The sequence below is a fragment of the Mus pahari genome, chromosome 22, assembly GCF_900095145.1.
Source record: "Mus pahari chromosome 22, PAHARI_EIJ_v1.1, whole genome shotgun sequence".
In the NCBI taxonomy this organism is placed as follows: Eukaryota; Metazoa; Chordata; class Mammalia; order Rodentia; family Muridae; genus Mus; species Mus pahari.
The window spans coordinates 47,510,016-47,521,507 of record NC_034611.1 but is presented as its reverse complement, the minus strand read 5'-3'; the positions used below and the strand labels follow the sequence as shown (position 1 = coordinate 47,521,507).

Here is an 11,492-nt window from a genome sequence, read left to right as displayed (position 1 = left end):
AATTCTTCCCCAGAGGCAGCGGTGGCCGCCCATAACAATCACTGCCAGGATCAGGCCAAGGTTCACCTTTCCATTACTGACCCAGTGCCACTTTCTCCAGGCAAACAGGTTGATTTTAGTGATGAGGATGAGAGCACCTCTGCTCCAGGCCGCCAGCCATCAGGCTCCAAGCCGCCCTCTAGCCTTGCTGTCCCGGGTCCCTCACTCAGAAGCCCTTCCTCTCCTGCCCCATCAGAGGCACCCCCAGCTTAACTCTGTGGTAATGTAGGGGGGCTTTGCCTTCCATTGGCCACCCCCGTGCCTCTCTCACGTGCACCTCTTGCTCCGTCGGGGCCCCTTGGCAGATCAGGAACTGACCCTGGAGGTCTGCCCCCCAGTGCAATCTGGCAAATCTCCCACTACTCAGTCTTTGGTAAGGTTATGTATGTACATGCTGTGGTGGGTTCTTGCTAGGCCCTTGTATAAGCAGTGACCATGACAAGAGAAAAGGCCTTTCATACTATTAAAGCCATGAAATCAACAATGCTTGTAATGGAAGTGCCTTGGACACTCAGGATTAACAATGGACATGCTCACTCACTGTGATGGTTTGTCTAAGCCTATGGAATAGGTGTGTCACTGTGGGCTTTAAGACCCTTATCCTAGCTGTCTAGAAGCAAATATTTTCCTAGCAGTCTCCAGATGAAGATGTAGAATTCTCAGCTTCTCTTACACCATGCCTGCCTGGATGCTGCAATGCTCCCACCATGATGATAATGGACTGGACCTCTGAACCTGTAAGCCAGCCCCAATTAAATGCTGTTCTTTATAAGACTTGGTCATGGTGTCTGTTCACAGCAGTAAAACCCTACCTAATACGCTCATCTCAACAGTTCAGAGCCTTCCTATCCTCATGGAGGATCAGCCACTCCTTTGGGATACCCTATAATCCTCAAGGTCAAGCAATTGTAGAAAGACCAAATCGCTCAGTGAAGGGAGCAATTGCTCAGATCACCTCTGCAGAATCCAAAAGAGATCCACACCTAGCCATGGTGGAGGTCCTCTTCCATGGGAACTTTCTCTCCTTCGATGAGAAAGGGCTGAGCCCTGCTAACAAGCATTGGGCATTTTTGCCAAGGGACACTCCCCTCCCATTGGTTATATGGAGAGACCCAATAAACTCTCAATGACAACTGCCCACTTCCCTTCTGACAAGGAGCAAGGCTATGCTTGTGTATTCCCCTAGGACACAACTGCATCAATATGGGTACTTGAGAGGTGTTGCCCAGCTATGGACCAGGGGGTGATGAAGAAGCCAGAAGAAGACCAGGATGTGGAGATGTAATGTACATACTATGTTTATTAATTTTTCTTCAGCTTGGGAGGGCAAATGAGTTCTTGGCTTTGGTGTCCCTGTGCCCCATTCTTTTTCCTGTGGCAGTGAACTCCCCAGTCTACCCTGTTCTTTTCTCTTCCAATGTGAGTTTGAGTTTGTCCTTCATGGACTTAGTCACTACTGCATGATGATTAGAAGGCACCATGGAGGAAATTCTCTGCTTTACCACCAATATTTCCTCCATCTGCCTTTTGTCTCCAACTACACAACATGACCACAGGTGAGTTTTATGCTAATCTAACCTATGGCATCATGTTAGGCATGGAACTTCATGTTCCCCTTACTGATCATTAATCCCCAAAGGATCTGCCCAAGCATATCATGTCCAACATTGCCTTGTTGCCCAAGGGTCCCTCAAATGCCCACTTTTGTGGGACTTCCTATCCCTTGGGAGCACTGACAGCTTGCACTAGGGGTAAAATTTCCCAGGGACTACCCGATATTGTCATCTAACCTCACATGGCATGTGGAGGTTTACCTCACATGATGCTGCCAATATTACTCCCTATGTTTAACAGGAATCCCATTAGATTCCAGTATGACCCCATTCGGAGCAATTGGGATTTTTTGTAGCCCCTCTAATTGTCTTGATTTATGTTCCCTTACTCTCCTAAAATGTGGCTGTCTCTTTGATGGTACATATTTCAGCATAAACCGGTCGGTGAAAATGTGGACTGGGGGCAACCGCCATGAATGTGACCATTGGCAGCCAGGTTGGCTGGAAAACCACCCCAGTGTGTGTGTCCCTTTTTCTTTCTGGTTATTAATACCTACATATTCAGAGACAGCCTTGACTGCTCTAATGAGATGTCTCCTGAGCATCTGCTGGGTGGGGTATTTATCAATGGCTTTCCCGATGAGGGAACCAGCTGCTGTTTGGATGCCTGTGATAAATCCCAGTCTCACTTTCATGTTGTCACTCTGATGACCCAGACTCAAAACTGCTACACTGTGGAGAGAGGGAATTTGGTATTACAGCTGCCCTCACTGTAGGCATTACTACCGGCATTGCCGTTGCAACAACAGCTGCTGTTGCCTTGACCCAGACAGCCACTATGGCAGAGACTGTCAATGCTGTAGTCTCTAAGTCAGCTGAGGTACTGCAGGCACAGGAGGTAAAATCAACATCTTTATCAAACCATCACATTTTACAACAATATATTGACTTACTTGCAGAAGAGTTGGCCCTTATTAGGGACATGTCTCTCCTGGCATGTGAACCCAGATTTCACTCAATTTGCCTAACCCCTCACCAGGTACATAGCTCCTCAAAGCCTCACAACAGTTGGCTCAGTATCTTAAATGTACCTGGTCAGACAAATCCCTTAACTATTATGGGCTGTTAAGTGAAAATATTCCCAACCTCAATGTGACCAAACTATCTGTGCTGTCCCTAGATGCTGGATTCTTAGGAAAAGTGTGGGACAATATTAAGAGGCTGTTTGGCCCCTCGTGGATAGCCACTTATGCTATGATGGGAGGAATGTTCATACTAATAGTTATTTTGCTTAAGTGTCCCTCACAGCATATCTGCAGGCAGCGTTCCATAAATAAGGCGACCCTCCAGGTTCTGATGACTCCCAAAAATCCTGATTCCGACCCTCCTAATGGTGTGATCAAAGCATGGATGGCAGATATCCATGAGACCACCATGTAGGCTGTTCCTCATCTCCCCTGTGTGTGAGATGGTTCTGGACTGATATCTCTTTGAAGGCTGGTAGTCAATGACAGGTAAGATCCTGGAAGAAAGGACAACCTGAGACTGGCACAGTCCAGTATCCTGGGAATCCTCCAAGGTGGGGTCAACAATGTCTAGGCAATGGCACCCAGCTACCACTAGGCTGTCAAAATCTATAAACAAAGAGGTGGATATGTAGCAGGAACTGCTGGACCACCTCTATGTAAACAACGGGTGTCGCGCAGCCACAAAAGTATCTCCTGCAAGAGGACCTAATTTGAGGACTGCCTAAGAGACCAAGGATGGCTGGTTCAGACAATGCCAGCCAATTGGAAGCTGCTGTTTAGAAGAGATGCTTTCTTGGGACCAATGGTGCCGGGTGGAGGGAATTAAAGGCGCCTGCAGCAGGGCTCAGAGAGTTTTCTGGGGCTTTTCTCACTGCTCCCAGAGTTTGTGATGGTCACTCTGCACCACCTCACCTCCAACCCCCAAGAACAGGTAGGGTCAGGCGGTGAGCAGTCCAGGGCACAGGCAACATATCTGGGGACTAAATGATCCAAGGCGGGAAGAAATATTAAATGTTAATATTAAATGTTTACCACAACATTAAGCATTAAGAGAGAACCTGTCCCAAACAAAAGGGGCAATAAATAAATAAACAAAGAAACAAATAAATGTGGTGATCCCTAGACTGCAAAGTAGCCTCTATCTGGAAGGCATGATATGTATTTTCTCTCTTTATGATTTTTTTTCCAGTGTGTGTGTGTGTGTGTGTGTGTGTGTTTCTAGCATCTATGTCCGTGTATCCTTGAACTGGAGTTACTGATGGTTGTGAGCCATCATGTGGGTACTGAGAATCCTCTGCAAGAAAAATAAATACTCTTAAACACTGAGCCATCTTTCCAAGACACCCAGAGAAAGTGTGTTGTTGTTGTTGTTGTTGTTGTTGGTGGTGGTGGTGGTGGTGGTGGTGGTGGTGGTGTATTTTTCTTGTTTTGGAGGGAGCTTTTTTGGCATTGTTATTTCCTTTCCTTTTGAGGCAGAGTCATATATCTCCAAGACTGGCTTTGAACTCTCTATGTAAAAGGACAAGTTTAGACCTCTACTTTCCCTCTAATCTAGTCTCCCAACTGCTGCTATTATAGGTAGGTATCGCCATTCTATTTTTTGCAGGCTAAGCAGAGCCAAGCATACTGGCAACTGAGCTGCAAAAATTGGGTCATTGGTTATTGATCTCTGCCCTAGAATTCTCAGGCTGAAATCTGAAGAGGCCATTATGTGAGGCCAGAGAGCAGGGGCTGAAATGTGAGTTTAAGCAATCCGGTGGCTGCTTAAAGTACAGCAGAAAATGAGGGCAGGAAAGCAGAACAGACATTCCTTCCCGCTGTCTTCAGTGACTAGACGGTGGTGCTGTATCTCCACAGGAACACCCATGCTTCTACATCATGCTGACTCCTGGTGCTCTTCCTTTTCTGTGTCTTTCCAGATCCCTTTGTCGGGGGGAAGAGAACAATGGTCTAGATAGGGTCTACCTGGTGCTCTCCCTCCCAGACCCCAGATATAAGACCTCTGCTGCGACATTCGGAGAAGATGGCTGTCATTCTCATCCCTTCAATTCCCTCCATGAGTCACTCAAAGCTATAGGATTTTTTTTTTAAGTGGACTGTGTTTGAGAAGGTGGCTGAAAGATCAGAGAGGGAAGTTGTAGGTCTGGAAGTCTCAGAAACTGTTTCTACATGGAATGAGGGCCAGAAGCCTGCTACGGAAAGGCCCTCTGAGCTCTGGGTATCGTTTGCTTACAGCAACTAAGATCACATACCCCAAGTCATATAGACTGGAGCCATGTTTCTGCCTATCACACAGCTAGTGGCTAAGGCTGAGAGGGTGGGATTATTTATTTATGAGGAACTGTATTTATGATGGAATATGAAAGAGGAATGAACTAGGAGGGTCTCAATGGTCTTAGAAAATTGTCAACTTAGGGATAACATAGAAGCCAGCAACTGTTTCAAAACATGTTTCCTCAACCTTTCATCCTCCACTAGATTACTCAAAACAAACAAATACACAACAGTTCACCTCCCCGGCCTCTGGTCTCTGCTGTACAATATATTGCAACATGGGCAAGTGATAGGCAACAGAGCAAAGACTTATTAGAATGGCTTAAAGGCTGTGGCCCAGATAATCCAACAATGGCTGCCTACCAATGGAAGGTCCAAGAATTCAGTTGTTCACTCCATGAGGCTGAATATCTCAGCCCGTCTTCAGAATATGCTGGAAACTCAAAGAAGTAAGCTCTAAAGCCAGAGAAGGAATGGACTTGCCATCAAGAGCAAAGGCAAGCCTGCAAAGAGAAGGCAAGTCTCCTACCTCTATGTCCCTTATATAGGCTGCCAGCAGAAGGTATGGTCCAAAATTAATAATTTATCTTCCTATCTCAAAGATCTGGCTCAGAAGTAGGTCTTCCCACATCAAATGATTTAATTAAGAAAAAAAAATAGGGCTGGAGAGATGGCTCAGGGATTAAGAGCACTGACTGCTCTTCCAAAGGTCCTGAGTTCAAATCCCAGCAACCACATGGTGGCTCACAACCATCTATAATGAAATCTGCCGCCCTCTTCTGGAGTGTCTGAAGACAGCAACAGTGTACTTACATATAATAAATAAATATTAAAAAAAATAAAAAATAAAAAATAAACCCTCACAGGTGTGCCCAGTCATTTGAGTTTTAGTTTCAGATGTAGTCAAGTTGATGACCAAGAAGAGCCATTATATTATTCTCCTAGTATTAAAACATCCCATCCTGCAAGAAGCTCCTTTAGCAGGAAGGAAACCAACTCAAAACAGCTTCAGGAAGTCCCTGAAACTGACCAAATTTACTAGACTCCTCCCTGCCATAGTAAGCAATAAATGCTGAGAGTCCCATTTAGACAAAGTGAAGCCAAGCTGCAAAAAAAGTATTCTGGGACCAGACCAGCCGTCCCGAAGAAACAGAGACTAGCCAAGCTGCTTGAAAAGGACACTCTACAACCTGTAGAGCTGCTGCCTTCAGGCTGTTCCCAGGTTTTGTGAGCTGTCACCCATGCTGGGCTGGGCATTGGTGATGCAGCTGTCTTTGACTCTGATTTCTGTTCCTGCAAGTAACCCCTTGCCCACAGTCCAGCAAGTAACCCCAATAAAACTCATTGGTTCACCAAATTGGATTTTGGTGATATCTGTAATTTCGATTGTCATGGGTTCCCTATCTGAAGTGTGTTGTGTCTCCTCAGGAAACATTTTGTCACACAACAATAAGTCTTCTGAAATTGGCAAAGGTGAAAAGAGAGGGGACAGAATTTCTTTTTTTAAAAAAAATATGTATTGGTGTTTTGCCTGCATGTATGCCAGTATACCGTGTGCGTACAGTTCCCACAGAGGCTAGAAGGAGTCAAATCCACTGGAACTGAGCCACCATATGCATGCTAGGAATCAAATCAGGATCCTCTGGAAGAGCAGAAGAGCAGCTAGTGCTCTTAACCACAGAGGCATCTCTCCAGCCTCCAGATTTCACATATTTTTAGAAACTAGACCTGAAAATGCCTTAACAGCATTTCCGTTTCCATTTTATTATCCGGAATAAAACCACCTAGTACATGGCCCCATCTACAGAGATTATAGAATGTACTTTGGTCGCTCAAGAGCAAAAGAAAATGTCTCTGCCACATAAAAATGCCATGAAAAGCCATTCCCCATGTTTTGTGAATCCCTCGCTTACATTTGCCTGGCGGATTTCGTTCCATCAGTTCAGTGTGTAAGACCAGTTTCTTCTAGTTCCTTTATGGGTTTGGCTGCTGTTCTTGTTGTTGCTTTAGACATGGTTTCCTGTGGCCTCTGCTGACTGTAGCTAAGGTGACCTTGAACTACTGATCCTTTCGCCTTTACTTCCCACATTCTAGAATTACAAGAAATACATGTCTTGTGTTGCCTTTTTCTAACTAACACGTATAATCCTAACCAAGTGCCAGGCACTAATTACTTTAAAATATTAATTCATTTAATGTTAATCACAATGAAGGGCTATGAAGCAGATACTTTTTCAATTGATTCTATGTTACAGATAAAGCTATCAATGTATACTCTTAAATGCTGACACATATGGGCTCTCTGCCTTAGACCTTAGTCCAATTTTGCTCCCCTCCTCTATGTAGCCCAGATTCATTCTGCGGCAACATCGAATCCCATAGCTTCCCAGTGAACAAATCTATTGGTTTTCAAAGTCTTTCACGTTTTTGTGCTTCAGAACATAGAATGAATCGTAGGATCGGAGAAAACACTATGCTAAACAAGCATGGTGGTGCGTGCCTCTGACCCCAGTATTGGAGAGGCATGGAGGCCACCCTAGTCTATAGGCCAGCTAAATTTGTCTAAAATATTACATATATATGTACACATACATATATACATATATGTATGTATGCTGTCTCACACTCCTCTGCTCTTTGACTCCTGGAATAGTTCCCATTGACCCCTCTCCCTCTCCCTCCCCATCCCCCCCCCCCTCTCTCTCTTGGACATTTCAGATACCACCGCTTCGGAAAGGTCTTTCCTAAGGTTCCCAGTGGCACTATCTTCAACCGGCTTCTGTGCTAGCAATCACGAGACCTAGAAAGCTCTACTTCTGGGCTCTCTAGCTCAGGTGGGCCAGTCCATTCTGGGTCTCCCCGCTTGGGGACACCAAAGACTGAACAGTTCAGGTTGGCAGCCAGGAGGCGAGGCCCCGCCTCTCACTTCTCCTACGGACCGCGCCACTAAACCCTACGCTCTCCCCTCTAGAAAATGGTTCAATCCAGAGGGCGGTGCTAGGTGACCCGGACGTTCCGATTGGCCCCGGCGAGCCGTACCACGGTGGCGGGGGCGACCGTAAGCAGCGGCTTTTGAGTCGTGAACCCATAGCCTGTGGCCCTAGTTTGGTCTTACGTTGGTGGTGCCAGGCTGCCCGCTAGGATGCCGTGGGCCGCAGGACGGCGGTGGGCATGGATCACCCTGGTTCTGACTATTATCGCGGTGCTGATCCAGGCCGTCTGGTTGTGGCTGGGCACTCAGAACTTCGTCTTCTCGAGAGAAGAAATAGCGCAGCTTGCTCGACAGTACGCGGGTGAGCCGGTGAGGGCGGAGAGAGGGGTGGGCCGACACGGAGCGGAGCCGCGTTTTCCGAGGGCTGGTCCTCGCCAAGCTCGGACCAGGGGATGTTCTCACCCGCGCCTCTCCTTTTTGCATCAGGGCTGGACCATGAGCTGGCCTTCTCTCGGCTGATCGTGGAGCTGCGGAGGCTGCACCCAGGCCACGTGCTGCCGGATGAGGAGCTGCAGTGGGTGTTTGTGAACGCGGGCGGCTGGATGGGCGCCATGTGTGTTCTGCACGCCTCGCTGTCTGAGTACGTGCTGCTCTTCGGCACCGCCCTGGGCTCCCATGGCCATTCGGGTCAGTGTTGGCAGTGGGTCGGATTGGGAGGCTGGGACTGTTCGAGGGCCGGTGCCCTCCATTCCAAGGTTTGGCTGGGCCGTGTGTTGACAAGAGTTCCCTGATGGTCGGTGTCTATTTTACTGTCAATCAGGACGATACTGGGCTGAGATTTCTGACACCATCATCTCTGGCACCTTCCACCAATGGAAAGAGGGCACCACGAAAAGTGAGGTCTTCTACCCAGGTGCGTAGGGAAGTTCTGATCGAGGGGGCGTCCTCTAGCTAGGGAAGGGCGAAAGACGTGGATAGGGTGTGTTTACAAAGTCTACCAGTGACTTCCTTCCTTCTCTCCCTGGTAAGCCACAGGTGTTTCGTTAGGGTCGAGCTAGGAACCCTGATGCTTTCGACTGTTAAGGGAAACAGAACACGGCAGTTTCCAGGCATAGAGAGCTTGATTTTTTTTTTTTTAATCATCCTGTTTAACCCAGCCATTATTCCAGCAATTGTCTGGGCGACAGTCACACCCAAAAGTTAAGTCAGGCATTTGTTTCCCATCCTTTTAAAACTAGTATGGCTGTTTGAGGTTTTTGTATTTTTGTTGTTGTTTTCAAATTTTTATTTGTTTTTATGCGTCTGGGTTTTGCTTACACACACCAACACCTTAACTACCTGGTGCCTTAAAGGCCAGAAGAGGGCATCGGATCCCAGAGACTGAAGTTATAGACTGTTGTGAACCTTCATGTGGGTGCTGGGAAGTGAACCTGGGTCCTCTGGAGTAGGAGCCAGGACACAGCTGAGCCAAACTCCTGGTGGTGTTTTTTTAAATGGAATTCTGAATCTGTTTAAAAGAAAAAAAAAAAAAATGTGGACTTGCTGGTGTAAGGTTAAGCATCAAACTTTGTGACTGAACAGGCACTTATTTTCAGAGAGCCTAGCAAGCCCTGTAACCACACAGAATTTCCACTAGATATGATTGAGGCTTGGAAATGCAGATGCCATAATTCTATACATTATCCTGTAGCTGGGTTGGGTAGCCTTCCAGAAGCCAGGTAATGCCATTGAAATATTTAGGCGTTTTGGTCTTCGTCCTCTGATCAAACAAACAACTTGGCCAGTAAGGTAGAAGAACTTTTTCTTTTCTTGAAACTGTCTTTTCATTCCCCTCCTCTCCATAGTAGCCCATAGACTAGGCAAATATAGTATAGAAGGCCAGGGCAGAGCTGGGCTCCTCATGAGGTTTCTTATCCTGTCTGTCCCCCAGGAGAGACAGTTGTGCATGGGCCTGGAGAGGCAACAGCTCTGGAGTGGGGACCAAACACGTGGATGGTGGAGTACGGCCGGGGTGTTATTCCGTCTACCCTGATGTTTGCACTAGCCGACACTGTCTTCAGCACCCAGGACTACCTCACGCTCTTCTACATCCTTCGGGCCTATGCCCGGGGCCTCCGGCTTGAGCTCACCACCTACCTCTTTGGCCAGGACTCCTGACCAGCCGGGCCTGAAGGAAGATCTGTGGATGGACAGGAGCGGGCAGGAACACATTCATCTCTCTACTCGCTGGAACTCATATTCACTGACTGCAGCGTATACCATGCAGATATTAAGTACCTGCTGTATTGAGGAAGGACATACATACGTGTACATCCAGACACAGCTCTTGGGAAGCCAATGAGACACAGAGATGCTAAGACTTGTATGTACTATAAGATCATGCACTCACATCCATCCAGAGAGGGTCCTCTACATGTACTCCAGGGGACCAGTCATGTTTGAACACACATCACAAGCTTGACTCACTGACTCAGGCTTTCCCAGAGCCTCCTATTCAGGGCTCTGGGGTTAAGGGTTGAGGTAGATGTTACACACTCTGCCTGACCCTGATGCCTCATTCCTGTAGTAATCTCTGGTGAAGGAAAAGAGGAGCTGCCCTTGGGAGATCCCCTCACCTGCAGCTATGATACCTTCCCTTCATCCCTTTCCTCACCATATGCCTTATCTCCATTCCACTCCCCTGCTATGCAAGTGCCCCCTGGCTTGTCCTCCCTGTCCCCGGCAACCAGTTCAGCTGGGAAAGCAGAGGCATGTAGAGGATGCTAAAGGGAAGGACGGACCTCCACCAAGGAGACCCTTGTTGGGGTTAGAATGGGAAAGCTGGCTAATGCCCGGGGCCAGTTCCCAAGGAGAGGTCCTGGAGAAGTAAGGCTGGGTCCAAGGAGCCACCCCATTCCAAAAGAAGCCTTTAGTGTGTGTGTGTGTGTATATGTGTGTGTGCACACCCTATCAGTTTCCAAACATATCTGTTGCAATCTCTGTCTTCTTGTCTCTCTCTGTTAATAAAAACATATTAAACAGTTCCGTTTCCTTGTGTGTCTATAAACAGTAGGGAAGGCAGCTGCCTCCTGGGGCACTTCAAGGCCTCCGGTACAGTCCAGTTTGTAAGACAAGGTTTAGACAGAAGGGAGTGTGCTGAAGAATTCCTTTGGAGTCAGCCTTCGAGGGGTGGTGGTGTTAAACCCTTGGCTAGACTCAGCTCTGCCAGCTGTTGGCATCTGAGTGTTGGAACTGGAAGTGAGCCCGACCACACCCAAAGGGTTTTTTCCCCCCCCAATATAAGGCTGACTTAGAATTTACAATGTGATACTGAAATTCACCATGAACTTAACCTCCTGCCTCCACTTCCTAGAGCTGAGAATTAAGGCCAAGGCTTTGTGCAGTCTGGGCAAATGCTGTGCTAACCACACCCTTAGAAGACGGCTGAGGCCGGACGTTGGTGGTGCACGCCTTTAATCCCAGCGCTTGGGAGGCAGAGGCAGGCGGATTTCTGAGTTTGAGGCCAGACTGGTCTACAGAGTTAGTGCCAGGACAGCCAGGGCTATACAGAGAAACCCTGTCTCAAAAAACCAAAAAAAAAAAAAAAAGGAATGTTTATTTTAAATAAATAAATCAAATTAAAGAATTATTTTATCATTATTAACTGTGTATATGTGCATGTGAACG

The 11,492-nt window shown here is 47.2% G+C and overlaps 1 protein-coding gene across 1 annotated transcript; it reads left to right on the top strand.

The window, feature by feature from the left end:
* The first annotated feature begins 7,929 nt into the window (after positions 1–7,929).
* Positions 7,930–10,846, top strand: Sigmar1 (sigma non-opioid intracellular receptor 1). The gene is made up of 4 exons (XM_021221993.1): positions 7,930–8,187; positions 8,313–8,513; positions 8,647–8,739; positions 9,757–10,846. The coding sequence occupies exons 1-4, from the start codon at positions 8,037–8,039 to the stop codon at positions 9,981–9,983; spliced, it is 672 nt and encodes a 223-aa protein (XP_021077652.1). The 5' UTR covers positions 7,930–8,036; the 3' UTR covers positions 9,984–10,846.
* The last annotated feature ends 646 nt before the right edge of the window (positions 10,847–11,492 follow it).

What these genes read in the sequence shown, in the direction of transcription:
- Sigmar1 (XM_021221993.1), top strand. Translation starts at nt 8,037, where the DNA reads ATGCCGTGGGCCGCAGGACGGCGGTGGGCATGGATCACCCTGGTTCTG. An exon ending in GCTTGCTCGACAGTACGCGG is followed by an intron (nt 8,188 to 8,312) that starts GTGAGCCGGTGA and finishes TTTTTGCATCAG; the next exon opens with GGCTGGACCATGAGCTGGCC. An exon ending in GGGCTCCCATGGCCATTCGG is followed by an intron (nt 8,514 to 8,646) that starts GTCAGTGTTGGC and finishes ACTGTCAATCAG; the next exon opens with GACGATACTGGGCTGAGATT.